The sequence below is a fragment of the Clytia hemisphaerica genome, unplaced genomic scaffold (assembly GCF_902728285.1).
Source record: "Clytia hemisphaerica strain Z4C2 unplaced genomic scaffold, Clytia hemisphaerica genome assembly, whole genome shotgun sequence".
NCBI lineage: Eukaryota > Metazoa > Cnidaria > Hydrozoa > Leptothecata > Clytiidae > Clytia > Clytia hemisphaerica.
In genome coordinates this window covers 64,426-80,626 of record NW_027104226.1, presented here as the reverse complement: position 1 = coordinate 80,626, position 16,201 = coordinate 64,426, and the positions used below count along the sequence as shown (strand labels likewise).

At 35.5% G+C, this 16,201-nt stretch overlaps 1 protein-coding gene across 1 annotated transcript in view; it reads right to left on the bottom strand.

Moving 5' to 3' along the window:
- The window catches only part of LOC136815842 (THO complex subunit 2-like), a 29,876-nt gene extending 18,185 nt beyond the window's left edge, over positions 1-11,691 (bottom strand). Inside the window, exons 1-2 of the mRNA XM_067072293.1 lie at positions 11,489-11,691; positions 4,210-4,274 (exon numbers count right to left, since the gene is read on the bottom strand). Coding sequence (XP_066928394.1) covers positions 4,210-4,274; positions 11,489-11,517 — 94 coding nt within the window. The 5' untranslated portion in view covers positions 11,518-11,691. The remainder of the gene's footprint in view (positions 1-4,209; positions 4,275-11,488) is intronic.
- Positions 11,692-16,201: the final 4,510 nt, after the last annotated feature.

Below are 16,201 nucleotides of genomic sequence, written 5' to 3'. Positions count from 1 at the left end.
GCACATTGAAAATGGGCCGATCCTTAAAAAGCCGAACTTTTGGCTGATATGGACCGGTCTGGACCGTTCCTGGCCGAATTTGGCCGATCTGGGCCGATCTAGGCCGATCTTAACTGAGCCATGTTTCTTAATCTTTTCTCTAAACAAAGGCCGATCTAGACCGGTCCAAATCGGCCAAACTTGGCCAAGTCCGGTCTGAAAACAAACAAGCAAATCTTTCTCGAATGACTGTAAATATTTTGTTTACAATTTCGAGTGCCTAAAAACTTTCGAATCTATTTGTTAAGTGTTCGAATGAACTCCAGAGAACGTTCAAATGTTTTGAAAAGTCTCTGACTCTTAAACAAAAGCAAAAGGAAAAGTACCACAACAGAAGCAAGAAGGTGGAATTATTTTTATTTTTATGTTTTCACTAGAGTGAAAACCGTTAGGAGAATAATTTTTCATGAGCCAAAAATTAAGATTATAAATTATCAAGATAACTGTATTATTGGAATATCAGCAAAGGAAAAAGGCATGTGACAGTTTCTTTTTCAGAGATTGTGCTGTCGTTAGTTAAAAGGTCGAAACAACCAATTGTTCCTTTTGCTTTTGGTGTTACTTTACTAGCTGTGTATGAAATACGAAGAAAGATATTGACATGCAAGTATTATAACAGGGGAGATATATGTAAATGAAACAGGGATGTCTAAATAAACTAACGAAGGGACACAGTGCAATTCTATATTCTAAGGAGGATTTCTAATAATCTTTTCTAAATGGATTCATAAGAGCGAGCGAGTCAAGGTTATGAAATACAGGGGAGTATGTCATTTATGACGAAAAAACTGTTTGAAAACAATTTTGCTTATAATCAGTATTTCGGCTTCCGTAAAACGTTCTGGACCGGTTCGTATCGGCCTGAACCGGACCATATCGGCCTAGACCGGTCTTACATTGGCCGAACATCACTGTTTTTGTTTTATCAGGTTTGTAACTTAACGAAACCGGACCTGGCCGTTATTGGCCGATCCAGACCGGCCTTGGTCGAACCGAACCGGACCTGGCCGAACTAGGCCGATTTGGGCCGTAGAATTACTTGGCCGATCCTGGCCGATCTTGAATGTGCTCTAAATTGCTTGCAGCGACACATTTGGTTTAATAAAGGGAATTTCCCCAAAATACGAAAATCCGTTTTTTATAAAGCCGAATAAGAATTCTCCGGGAAAAACCACTTCAGCCATTCTTTAGTGAATCTTGCCCTCCATCTTTGTACAAAAAATCAGAAAAAAGTAATGACAGGATTTTGCACAAAGTCCAAAAAACCCTATTTTTAAGTAGTTTTTGGCCCAAATTTGCCCAAATAAAATTTTTCTCAAAAATCGGGCTCCGTCACGTTCTGGGCATTACTATTTTGCATCATTGTGCATAAAATCAGTGAAACTAATGAGCCAATCCTGAGAAAAGCTGGTAACAGACGGACGGACGGACGGACGAACGAACGGACGGACGGACGGACGAACGAACGGACGGACATGGGTTAATTTATAGAACCTCCACCGGGGTACCCGGAGGTAGGTCCAAAAAAAGACGGGGGTAAGTTGGGACAGAAATATTTTAGACGATACGCATCCCCTATATCAAATCATATCAGAGGGGATGCGTGCAGCCTAAGACCATCCTAGCATTATAAAAATCAAAAATGTTTTTGCTGTCAACTCCTTCGAGGACTGTCCATAAATTAGTTATGTCATTGAATATTAAAAAATCTACATGTGGGGAAATAAGCACCAAAATCCTACAGAAGTCTAATAATATTTGTTCTTTTGCACTCAAAGATTGCTTCAACTCTTGTCTCGACAAGACTATCTTCCCGGAATCCTTAAAACGAGCTACAATTACCCCGGTTCTTAAAGCAGGCGATCCGACAAGTGTTAAAAACTACAGACCTATTAGCCTACTTCCTAGAGTATCCAAAGTATTTGAAAAAATCATTGCCCAACAATTAAATCCTTTTTTAGAAAACTTCTTTTCAGATTTTCTGTGTGGCTTTCGAAAAGGACACAGTACGCAGCATGCTCTATTGCAATTATTACATCTCTGGCAAAGGGCACGATTCAAATATTGTGGGTACAATGCTTATAGATTTATCGAAAGCTTACGATTGTTTACCCCTGATTTACTTATTGCAAAATTAGCAGCACATGGTGTTAACCACAATAGTCTACTGTTTATATATGATTATTTGATAAACCGTTACCATAGAGTCAAAATTGGAAATAAGTCTTAGTAGCTTTTTATCTATTAGTATGGGCGCCCCTCAGGGATCCATTTTAGGCCCAATTCTTTTTAACATATTTTTGAATGATCTCTTACTATCTGACCGTGAAAGTTCCAGGAAAGTTCCAAGTTATGTTTCTTGGTAGATTTGAGCCTATATCTACGTTTAATATAGGAAATATCAAAGTTAAAGTTAAAAATCAGGTCAAACTTTTAGGTATCTATATTGATAATAAGCTACGCTCTAACTCTCATGTTGAATTAAAATGCCAGTCGGCGGGAAATAAAATTAGCGCTCTTCGGCGCATCCGCCCCTTCATTTCTCTTAAAACAGCAAAGGCCTTGTGTCACGCTTATATTTTTTCTAATTTTAATTATTGCCCATTAATTTGGATGACTTTTGTAAAACACAACAACAAACAAATTGAGAAAATTCAACGAAGAGCTCTTAGCGTAGTTTATGAAAACTATGACTCTAATTTATATCAATTATTAACTTTATCTAGAACTGCATCTTTTCACATCAAATTTATTCATAAAATTCTTGAGGAAATTTATAAAACTCTTAAAAAACTAAACCCGCCTTTTTTAGCTGAGCTCTTTGTCACAAAAACCTCGGGCTATAAACTTAGACGAGGAGAGCAACTTATGTTACCTCCTGCTAACACAGTTAAGTTTGGCTTACAATCTTTAAGTTTTGTTGGCTCCCTCGTTTGGGGTCGTCTCTCTAAAGATGTGAAAAGCTCTGCAACGTTTAATACATTTAGGGGCAAATTAACAATGTTGCCAAACGATTTTTGCACCTCCCCAATATGTAAATTGTGGTAGATATTTTTGACTATTTTTATAAAAGTTGGATTTTGTTAGTAACGGTTTAAGGCTGCAACTATTTAGGATGTTAGGTCCTTTAGTTTATGTACTAACTGAAAATAAATTAATAATAATAATACCTTATTACACGAATATTACTAGGCAAGTATTCAACAGCCTTGAAATTAACACGCAAAAAATTAACGCAAATTTTATTTGCTTTTTCAAAGACACCACAGCTGGTTTTAATTAAGGGGGTTTTAAACTTGCTTTGAACAGAACTAGATGGCGCTCTGGTACAAAGAAAGTATGTACAAAGTTAAATGAAAAACGTATTCAGAGCTACGAACAAAAAAACAAAAAAGAAGATAGTTTTCATAGTATTTACCCTTTTGTAGTAGACATATGTATATAAACTTAGTATTTTACTCGGCACCGAGGCTAGGCATATTATTATTATTATTATTGTTATTATTATTAGAACTAGGGGGGGGGGGGCTTTTCCTGTACCACCCCTTAACTTTTGATCTAGTGGGTCTTTTTAGATGAAATTTGGCACACAAGATCCTTGTCATGTAAGGTAACTTTTGACAAAAAAAGTTTTCATTTTTTTAATGACGTCACTCATCATGCCTAAAGTGAGCAAAAACTGAAAATTTCCTTTGTTGTTATAAATAACTATTGTATTCTAACAAAGGCTTTAGAAAAAAGTTGAAAAGAGTTTAAAATGCTTATTTTATCCTATAAATATTCAATAAATTATGGTTTAAATGATATATTTGACATTAAAAATAAATTTGTATTGGAAAAGTGTCAATTTTTGTGACACCTTACTGTCAGAAATGTCCTCATGCTCAAGGTGTGAAAATTTTTAGGTGTCAAATCTTTTTTTTTATTTTGAAGCTAAATAAAAGTTAGGAATTTACAGAAAATATCACGGCAAAAGCTCTATTATTTCAGGAGTTATTACCAATAGTTTGACCCCCGAACAGAAAGAGCCCCCCCCAGGCCGAATAGGGTTAAAGAAAGAATATAATTAGATTTTGAGGCAAAACACAGTTCTGGTGATATACATGATTAAAGCAACATACTTAAAATCTACGAAACAATAAATAAAACATATTAAATGAGGTTACTTACCATCTTTATGAATAGCACTTTGATCTTTTAGTTCATTTCCAGTAAATGATGCACATCTTTCCAAGCTAATGGCAACAAAAGATTGAAAATTATTCATAAACTATTTAATGAGTAGTTATAGTTTACTATACACAAGTTGGTTAGGGTGGAATGTCAACAGTCATTTTTGGGGCAAAGTTAGAAAATTCAAGATTCAGTGTTTCTTTGTAAAAATTTATGCCTATTGTGAGGCATTCTGGGCAATTTTTAAGGTCAGTAGTGCAAAATTGGCCAACCCCATTGAATGTATTGATCTGCACAACAGGCAAAAATTAGAAAATATTTTTACTTCCCTTGAAAAATTTAAAGTTTTTCTAGAATAATGTTGGAACCAGTACTGAGGTATTGTTAATGATCTTTCTCTTGCCGACCAAAATTTTTTGGTCATGGCTGCCATTTTAGTTCAAATTTGCACAAGGTACAAGTTGAAAATCAGTTTTTGAGTGAATTTACAGCTTTGGCCACTTGACTGAGTACCTGGTACTTAGTTGTTTTTGACTAGCCAATTTTAACCAACCAGCTGGCAGTTGTCCTTACAAATTAGTACAAGGTTGGCAAGTACCAAATCTTTTCATCTATATTGCTCGAACTTGCTACAAAAACATCGATTAGACGTTCAGGGGGTAGGGGTGTAGGATGTAGACGTTTACTCATGGCAAAGAAATTTTCACCAGAAATATCAATTTTTAAAGAAGTTCATTCCATGCCAAATGTTACTTTGTCATATTTCTTTTTGATTGCTTTGGCTGTTTTGTAAACCAAAACAAACGGCCCAATGTTTATGTTTCGGGTTCTCTTTGCTTGGTGGCTCGCATAGCCCTTGAACTTTTGCAGGCAGCCAGTTTTTACTGCCGCTATATATTACTGAGATATTAAATTCCGGGAATTTTCATGAAAAAGTTTGGAAATAAAATGAGTCGTAGTGAAAATAAAGATGGCTGCAAAACAGCGATGGAATATTTACAGTGACGAAGCTTTCTATCTTGAAATTGAGTTTTATTGCCACGACGATGTTAATAGAAGGGGGTGTGGGCTCATGAATTTTGTGGTAAGTCTGAGTTTGGATATTGCTTCCATTATATTTGCAAAATATTTTAAAAAAATAATAGAAAAATGTAAATAAACTACTTTTGAAATGTTTACTGGCATCAAAGAAAAAACCCATTGACCAAAAGATGTATTTTGTGGTTCAGAATTGATCCTGTGAAGATGAAAAATTTTTGGCAATGCGCTTTTATCAGTACGCTGAAATACTCTTATTTCAATCTTCCTTAAGGCAGGATTTGGGTAAGGGATGCAAAAATTGCTGAAAAGCTGGTAAAATCATAATCCTGGAATATTGAAGTTTCACCTACACTGACAAAATGCAGGACACATGGCGATAAAAAATGGCTTGGCTAGAATCGACACCATAACATAAACATAAACTATCAGTCAGGAGTTTTTGCCTAATTAGGAAAGTATTTTATGATTTTTCCGACTTAAGAAAACTTTCCAAATTAGGAAAGTGCTTTAAAATAGTTACTGTGAAATCGGGTAACTTGCATCAGTGGAGGGAAACTTGCATAGCCATCAAATGACTGACCAATCAAAGCAGCAACATTTCAAAACAAATGAACTATACAGCTCCGCTCACAGCTCTATTTTTCCATTTTTGTTTTGATTTAACTTGTATTTTAATGACCAGCCAGGTCCTTCATTTGAGGGCTATGCATCTTAGCCTCCATTGATGGAAATTACCCGATCTCACGGTACCTTTTCTTCTCATCACTTTATTATCGCAAGTTCTAACCATGACCATTTAGTTTTAGCAAGTCAAAATTGATGTGGAGCATGTGCAAAAAAATATGAAATCTAATGGGCGGAGCGTTGATATATACCGTCAGTCATATACTTTACATTATATACATACATTTTGAAATTTTGTTTCGGTATCATATAGAAAGGGTCTTATCAGGTTAGTGTTTTTTCAAAAGCCATATCTCAAGCACCCGCTTGAAATACAATTTGAAAACTTCCAAATCCTCTGGATGAGGTTAGTATCTATCAAATTATGCTGTTGCGTTGGGAAAATGCAACTTTTTGTATTTTTTGCAAAATTTATGAAAATAGTTTTCCTTTCCTCTTTAGGAAGGTCAATTCCTAATTAGGAAATTTGGAAAAATTGTAAATTACTTTCTTAATTAGGCAAAAACTCCTGACTGACTATGACAGGGTCAACTTTTAAATCGAGTAGGCTTTTAAATCGAAATATGAAAAAAATCTGTAGTGGGGAACACACGCGAATGTCTGGAACGAAGAAAACCTAAGTACAGTCAGAACCTCCTCTCACTTTATTGATATTACGCGATAGGCAGTGTGTGCTAAATTATTTTGGTTTCACTTTCGATTTCAAGCAAAGGTCTTAGCAACGGGGCTGGGTAGAAAAATCTAAACAAAAAATTCAAAAAATATACCAATCATCGTATAGAGCACTAAAAAATGCCCCCTTTCTATGTTTAGTTTGTTCTACCTTGGATTATAACTGAAAATATCTTCAAATAACCTTTGTCCGCTATCACCCCGCGCAGTAATCTTTGCCCGTTCCAATTCTTAGATAATGAATAAGAGAGGTGCGCTTAGCTAAGCCGTGCTTGCGGGCGATAAATTTATGTTTACTTCTCTTGTAAATTTTAGTGGTATTTATCCAATGAAAAGGATGTTGACAAAATATGCACGGCGCTGACAAAATATGCACGGCATTGATTACTGTGAGAATCGGGGAAACTGGTTCACCACGTGGATAAAAAACTTATGGAATGAAACCTGACAGAAGGTTTTCAACCAGATTTATTCAGATAAAGCTATAAGAGGTTCATTACTTGTGGATTTTAAAACCTACATAAGGCGGTCATCGAAAAATTGTTCTATTCGCGTCACCCGTCTGTATCATATTTTCCGCTGATTTTCCGGTGCGGAGATGCGGAAAAAAATCCGGAAAAAGCAATTTGTTCTTTTAAAGTATAGCTTTTTTCTCAATTGCTCTGACGGCCATCGAAAAATTGTTTTGCTCGTGTCACCACCCACCCCTGAATTACTGACGTGATTAAAAAAAACCTGGAAATTTTTTCGTCCGCCTGTCTGCCCGCATGCATTTTTAACACCCATTGCGACGCGAACAGAGCATTTTTTCGATGACCGCCTAAGCAAAAACGAAAGCTGTTGGGAAGGAAAGAGTAAACGCAAGACAGAAGGTTGTGTTGATCAGGTATGTTTTTATTCTATCCGAACTAATATTATAAAAGACCAAGGAGGCCCTGACTTAAGTATGATTGATAAACTTGGTGGAGTTATCAAAACAAATTTGTTGTCAAAGAGATTTAACAGTAAGTGAAAATACAGGCCAGATATCAAACAGTCCCATGTTTCGATCAACTTTTTTTTTTGATACCAACTTTTTTTTTTTGGTACTAAACTTTTTTTTTTGATACCAACTTTTTTTTTTGGTAGCAACTTTTTTTTTGATACCAACTTTTTTTTTTAATACCAACTTTTTTTTTTGATACCAACTTTTTTTTTATACCAACTTTTTGGCCCAGCGCTAGCGAGTGGGCCTTTAAAGAGAGTGTCACTATTTTTTTGTCCGTGTTTCCTTCTGTCTGTCCGTTTTGGTAGAAACGGCGCTTAATACCAGTAACACACTTTTTGCCGTCATTATTGTCTCGTTTACTCCTATTTTCTTTTGTGTGATGTAGATGGGGCTTTAATACTGAGGTTAAGCATACCAGGATAATCACGACGACAGACGAAAAATGTAATAGGCTAGTGAAAATACAAAATTTGATTGGTCGAAACTCACTAGCCTGTTAAATTTTCGTTCGTCGTCGTGATTTTGTCGATTTACTTAACCTCACTAATAATGCGAGTAGTCTCCCATCCCGATTACCAAAGAAATGCTGTATTTGTTTTAGTTCCATCCATTATTGAACTTATTTCTTCCTGTCACGCTACTCTCTTCGCCCTAGACTAGTAAACTAGCCTGTCAATTTTTAAAAGAAGATTGAGAAATTCCCGAGATTTATTTAAAGGGGTGGCATGGGAGGAGAGTACGATCCGTGGTTGTCTTCCTAGCTATATTTGATAAAAACCGACTAATACCTAGTCTATCTTCTCCCGTGTCTTGCCTTAACTTATTCCAGTTATCTATCAGGTTTCGCCCGACTTTATTTCCCTGGAAAAAAATTTAAGGGCCCTATCAAAAAAAAAGTTGGTAAAAAAAAAAAGTTGGTATAAAAAAAAAGTTGGTATCAAAAAAAAAAGTTGGTATTAAAAAGCCTTTTGGCGCGCCATAGAGCGACCTTTAATTGATATATTATGTTGAAAATTTCTTCAAAATCTGCGGAAGGGTTTTTTGCGAAGCGAATTTATAAGCGAAGCAGTTTTGCTATATTGTGTGCACGTAAAATTTGCTATATAAATCACATCTTCAAACCGATGATTTTGTCAAAATGACCTTGGATGGTTTGGCTTGAAGCCACGAAAGTCTTCTCGGTTTGGTAGCTAGGACTGCGAAAAATGCTGTTTTAAAATGGTGTATCCTAGCAGTGAACAGCAAAAAAAATACCGGAAGCCGAAACACGGACTTCTGAAGTTGATCAAATTGCCGCGCGGGCAGCACGCATCTAACCAATCTAAGCAGTGGGTTCTTCGGTTTAAAATGTTTATTTTGCTGTTAAATAAATGGAAAAAAATAGTTTGAACGGTGACAGAAACGATCATCATCATTCCTTGACTTTTAACAGCAAGTATCAAATATCAAATAAGGTCAATCAATGAGAGGTTTTTGCAAGAGTGCTCTTTTAGTGAACGAAACTTACCTTGCCAAGTGGATATTCTATGATAAAGAAGTACGGAGGTAATCATATTTGTCGAATTTGTCAAGAAATAAATCAAAACAGCCCAAGAACCAACAAGCCATCTTTGCACATTTTTGTTTTTGTTTTATTTTTATGTTTTGATGATTTCGACAGACAATTCGAATAAAAATGTTCGATTGTTGATCGTTCGACGAATATCGTTCGATTTTATTAAGGCACCGTTATTAAGGCTTACGACCCTGTCTCTTTAGCGGCTTTAGAGGGATTTTTAGAGTGTCTTTTATTTTTCTAGCAACTTGCGAATTGAGGTGGAGTCTGGATCGCTTCGCAACCCTTATACAATACGGCTAGTTCTCTATGTGTCTTTGAATAAGGCCAATAAGTTTCTCCACTTTTAAAGCTTTAGACATTGCCGTGAATAATTCACTGCCGCTTGGGGTACCATTATGAAAATTCCCCATTTTACAAATAAAGGACTGTCTACATCATAAAATCCCACTGGTGGAACATCCCTTTTTTGGGACATTTCTTTTTTCCCCAGGCAAAAGCCTAAGGGGCAAAATGTTTTGAAAATTTCAAACTTATTTCCAGACATTATCAAGTATACCATTCGAAAGCTCTCGAAAAACTATAGAGAAGACTTTTAAACGGGTAGCCGATTTCATTACCTAACTCAAGATAATTCACGCAGAAGATATGTATGGTCAATTTTTGACCAAAATGTGGCGAAAAGTGGAGCTTGCGCATGAAATATCTCAAATTAGGTAAGGAAATCGGCTACCTTAAGGGAAGAAATTTTCGCGAGAAGAAATTTTCGCGGAATTTAATTTCGCGAATCAGAGTTTCAAAACGGCAAATTTCGCGGAATTTAATTTCGCGAATGAGCCGATTTTAAAAGTTTCACGGAATTTAATTTCGCGATTGAGAAGAATTTATCAACTTAGATTGACTTTTAAGCACCACGGAGTTGTTTATATTTGTTTATATTTGATAAAAAATACACGTTATAATGCTTAAAAATCAATTCTGTCCATCTTTTTTGGTAATACCTGGTCAAAAGCAACAAAATAAAAGAAGAAGAAAAAAAATCGAATTTTGCGGAATTTAATTTCGCGATTTAACAATTTTGGTGTGTTTCGCGGAATTTAATTTCGCGAATTACGCCCAAATTCGCGAAATTAAATTCCGCGAAAATTTCTTCCGCGAAAATTTCTTCTCGCGAAAATTTCTTCCCTTAAGGTATAACCGTTTAAAAGTCTTCTATATAGTTTTTTGAGAGCTTTCGAATAGGAGAAGACCACGAGAAAAGGGAACGGGATAAAGAATAAAAAGAAGACCATATTATGTAAGATTCAAATCATTCTTTTTAATAATTTTCCTAACTTAATTGGAAAATAGATGATTAAATCTTATATTTGAACAATATATATTTGAATAAAGATGAAGATTTTTAAATTTGTTTGCTAAAATAAGGAATTTAAAATATAAATATTGGGTCCTGAAATTAAACGCGCGATCGTAGCAAGTTTTCGAAAATCTGGCCCGAACATGGTCCGAAACTGCACGGGCCATTTTTAAAAAGTATTAATCAAGAGGCCCGAACATGTTCGGGCCATGCCGTGGGTCGTTTAGGATTTTGCCTGGGGAAAATAGAAATTGTCTAAAAAAGGGATGTTCCACCAGTGGGATTTTAGGGGATTTTTTCCTGAGGTATAAGCATCCTATAGAGAAGGTCTGGAGAAAGTTTCAGCTAGATCTTATTTTTTTCCTACAAAGAGCCTGTATTTTTGTAACACGACCACACTATCTGTCTGTTGTCAACACCCAACCACCCAACGGATCCTTTTCCCCAGACGTCCGCGCTCGATAGGATCGATCATCGGAACGGCACGATGACGGATCGATATGTGATTGATGGATTACTTAACGATTCGGATAGGAGATCGATGGAAAATTCAGCCGTTAAAAAGTCTTGAGTATCGATCCTCTATTGATCCATTATCGAAGTATATATTTCAATCGAGTATACCGATTCGTCATCGATCGTTAATCGATTTGTCATCGATTGTTAATCAATTCGTCATCGATCGTTAATCGATTTGTTATCGATTGTAAATCGAGTATGAGTCGATAGGGTCAATAAGATTGATAAAAGATCGATGATAGATCGATAAATAATCAATAACTAATCATAAGCTTAAAAAATCTTGAGTATCGATCCTCTATCGATCTCCTATCCGGATCGTTAAGTAATCCATCGATCACATATCGATCCGTCATCGAGCCGTTCCGATGATCGATCCTATCGGGCGCGGAAGTCGTCTGGTTTTCCAAGATTGATTGACTAAAGAATTTACAGGTGAAAAAAACAGTTAGGTTCTTACAATTGCTTGTAGACCGATTCTTCCAACATGTTTGTCTTGCGCTGCGATACTTGAGTTGAGTTTAGTCTAGATGCAAGTAGACTGGTAGATGCAGTAATGTTCGTATTATTTTTGAGGTTGACAAAGCAAAAACAGGTCCAGCATGATCAAAAAATCGCGGGTCTCTCTCAGTCGGCTTCAATTTGAAGATACTGTAGTATTATACGATATATTTTTCGATTTTAGACGCTCCGGAGATCTACAGATATCTAAAGTATTTTCAGAATGAACCCGACTGAGCTCCGAAATCCGAGCTCAATCGCTTATGAAATAAATCCTCGGTTTTTGATTTCCCTCGCTTCAAATGGTTAGGACGAAATACTTTAGATAAAAACTTTTGCGAGCAGAAACTTTTTTGCTAGGTCGAAAAATCGCTAGCTAGGAGGCTCGGAAAACACGAGTTAAAAAACACGAGTTAAAAAACTCGTCAATTTATGGTGCACCATAATCTTACGAGTTAATTAACTCGTCAATTTATGGTGCACCTTTATAATCTTACGAGTTAATTAACTCGTCAATTTATGGGGCCTTTTATGGTGCACCTCAAAGGGAACGACGCATGGTATATTTATGAAATGCTGATCTAGCATTGGCACAAACACCCATACGGAGGAGTATTTAGGAGTGCTGGATCATAACAAAAACCAAAAGTGACTTTATTCCAAAAAATATATTCAAAAAAGTGAATATAATTTATTATAATGTTCAACAACAACACAAAAAGACTTACATAAAACTGAAAGAAAAAAAGAATGTCTTTTTCTTTTGAATGAAATCGAGTGTTTCTATTTTTAAATGAAGACATTCTATTGTGAATTTATTCGAAAACTTCTTTGCAATCTTTTTGTTTACATTTTGTCTTCATTCACTTTCGTTTACTGTTGAAAACATAACAAAGTTTTAGCTATACTCTCAAACCACGTAAAACTGTCAGTTAAGCCAATCAGCTTTCGGGCTGACATCAGCATGTATTTCAGAGTATACCATGGAACTACCAGCAACTCCGACCCCTACTATAAGTATAGCGCTATTCCCTTTAAATGTTCATGAAACCAAGTTGGTCAAAAATTCTAAAATGGTGGTTGAATTATTTTTTGTGCCTATTTTTAGTTTAAAAGAACTATTGGAATGGTAATTTTCTCTCATAATATTCTATAGTCTTTAACTGACAAAGTTGACAAAAAGTATTTAGGCTGGCTCAAATGCTGGAGGAGCATATGTATAGAGTTTTGTTTCCTGTAGAGATTTAAAATTAAAATTACTAATTTTGAAGTTTAAAAAGAAAAATGTTATTTTTACTGATTTTTGGTCGACTTTAAATCTGGATCTAAGTGCCCATCTCCATTCTCCCATAAAAAAACGGTCACTTTGAGCCGAATAAAAGACGTAATTAAATTCTAAAAAGTTACTCTCAGGTGCCAAATAAACGGGGGGGGGGGAACGGAAAAATTTAATAAACAGGAGGGCCTAATTACCGGGGGTTTGAAAATGTACCTCTAAAGACCCTAAGAAAGGATGAAAATAGACTAAATTTAGGCTTTTTATTGCCCCGCAGGGGCTTTTGTTGCTTCACGTAGCGGACCTGCTCGCCAGAAAAATATTCAGATTCAGATTCAGATTCATATTCATGTTTCGTCCGATTCTGAGCGGGCCGCGCGCGGTTAAAAAATGTTCGCGCTCGATATCTCTTTTGCTGCTACTTGTATTGATTTCCTAGCTATGCACGGACAGAGAAGGTACTAGCTTCCCGTCTGCACTGCCAGTCCACACAGCTAAAAGCTTTCACAAACAACAAACAGCACACAAGATTTTTGCTTGGTTATAACGTATTTGCTCAACTGGATTTACTTGAGGGACATTGTTTGCTACTGAATGAATAACTATCAAACTACTGATATTAGATCAAACCTTATACAATTGTCAGAATGGACGATGGACACATCTTCAATGACAGTTTGTTACACACACACACACAGACAGAGTGTTATGCGCTGCTCTAACGAAACCCTGCTGATATTATAAAGGCATAGACAAGAAGGAAATTGACCGTTAATTCATATTGTTTACCTATATAGTGATTTCATTTTGAAGGAAATTAAATTGAAATTTTTGGTGGAAAGACAAAACCCAGAGTACCCTATAATTATATGGATATTGCATGCGCCGAAAGTAATTTTTCAAAGAGTAAGCCTTGCGCCAAAACGTGCCAAAAACTGGTACCAACATCGAGTTTCTTACAAAAGGTTTAGTGAGTGAGACATGCCAATGAAAATATACTATGACTAACATGAACTGATTCATTCTCGTGGACATTTGAAGCACACAGTGTTACAGCAAAAAAAAATGATCAGTTAGGCACATCCTGGCAAATGAACGGGGTGAGCATTTGCATGGGGTATTCGTCACCCAGTGTAAATGAGATAGGACGTCCGAGGCTAAAAGCGTGAAAATGAATAAAAATGAACTTCAAACTGAAAAAGGGAAAAAAGGAAGAAAACTGGGAACTTTATTTTTTCGTTAAAAGTTTCTTCAATCTTCGAAGACAAAATTGACCCATGGAAAAAAAATTTCATCTATGCAGTTCTTTGAAATGAAGCAAAATATTTCCAACCCGGTTCAATTAAACTGGGTATTCGGTGCTATTACGTCACTTTCGTTTTTGACCCCGTTCATTTGCCAATGGTCGCAAGTGAAAAATACCCCGTTCATTTGCCAGGATATGCCTGACTGATGATTGTGCATGGGAAGCAGCGAGCAGAAAAATGTAAACAGAAGCGAAAAAAAAGCCGAAAAACGATGGATTATGAAGTATTTGATGCTATTTTGTGAATAATTCTTTACGCCAATATTGAAGCTTAAAAAGCAAACTTTGAAAATGCTGTTTATGTCACTGTCAGAACGGTACTTCGATATGTAATGTACGCCAAAGATTTTCAGCCTCATATTATGAACAGACTCGAACACTCTCTCTACTAATACCACCACGGCACATTGTACCGTATTGATGTTGAACGCAGGAGTATACTTTGCTCAAATCAAAACTGAACAAACTTTTTGACTTTTTAGAACCAGACGTCCAATAAAATACAAACACAATGTTGTACCTACCTGTGAAGTGAAAAGTTTTTAACCATGTTGACGGTGGTTACAACAGGACACGGTATCTGAAAATTCCCCTGGCAATTTTGAGAGCAACTATCAAATTCATATCTTTAGTAACCATGAAGAAATTTTATTCTAACTGAAAACTTTTTGCAGAAACACGTATAAAGATTGTTAAAGTTTTTCAGATATTTTCAGTAACCTTTGATACAAATAAATTATATCTACAGTATGCCACCAGTCCAAAGTTACTTACTTTTTAAATTTCAAATCAAATGACTGAAATTATATTCAATTTCATTTTCAAATTCACCTTTTAATCTGCATTATGTATATTCTTTATGAAAGGGAAGCACTTTCAGTTTCACAGTACACATTCTTATGTTTGGGTTTTCAAAAGGGATTTTTATTAGATTTTTATCTGGTGATTGAAGAAAATCAACTTTGATATCATTCTAGTTCTTAATATGTTGCGAAACCTGTAATGGTTTTAATTTAAGTCACTTTGCATCAGAAAGGGTAGATTAAACATGTTTTTTTTGGATTGACACTTTCGTTATGTATGGATCTTACTGAGAAAATTTTAACCGCATCGGCTCGTGCTTCTTAACTTTAAACAGCACTAGTAACATTGAGCACTTTTTATGAAGACTCATTTCACCAATTTATAGTTTGATTATGATTCCCTTGCTCTCTTCATGACTAAGTTCCTCTGGGCTAATATCTGCTATCGGCGGGGCATTCATAGCGACAGCTAATTGCTAGTATAGCAAAATGTTGAAAATTCTCGATTGCGTAATGGAAATCGAAAAATAGAACTTTAACAAAGAGGTTACGATTCCTGAAAATAATTCTATTCATTGTCACTTTTAATAAATCTTTTAATTCATTTAATAACCGTTTTCCTTTTTATGTCGTCATTTAAAAATATTCTTTTTTAGCAAAACATTATTTTTAAATTGTACTCGTAATGAACCTATTTTGCATACTAATAATTTTCAATTCAACAATATATTGAATGTATCGTATGCCTATTTTAATCTGAATTTTAGAATTTTTGACCAACTTGGTTTCATGAAAATTTAACTCGTCAATTTAAGGTGCACCATAAGTTGACGAGTTAATTAACTCGTAAGATTAAGGTGCACCATAAATTGACGAGTTAATTAACTCGTCAGTTTAAGGTGCACCATAAATTGACGAGTTAAATTATCTACTTGTGATGTCATAATTTCCCATTGATGACGTCACGTTTAACGTAACTCGTGTTTTTTGTAACTCGTGTTTTTTAACTCGTGTTTTTTAACTCGTGTTTTCCGAGACTCGCTAGCTAGTCTACTTTGTTTGATCTACCATCATCATTCATACCATAGACATATAAAAAGAGGAGTATATCAATTCCTGGAATTTTTATCGAAATAAGCTCAAATTTTGTACATAGGTAGGGTTCATGACTATCTTTCATTTCCAAAAAATTGAATACATCAGCATTTTTTGAGGAAAAAAGAAAATTTCTTGATTTTTGCTGACGTCAGCAAAAAGTGTTTTTCCTTAATTTTACCAAAATGGCTG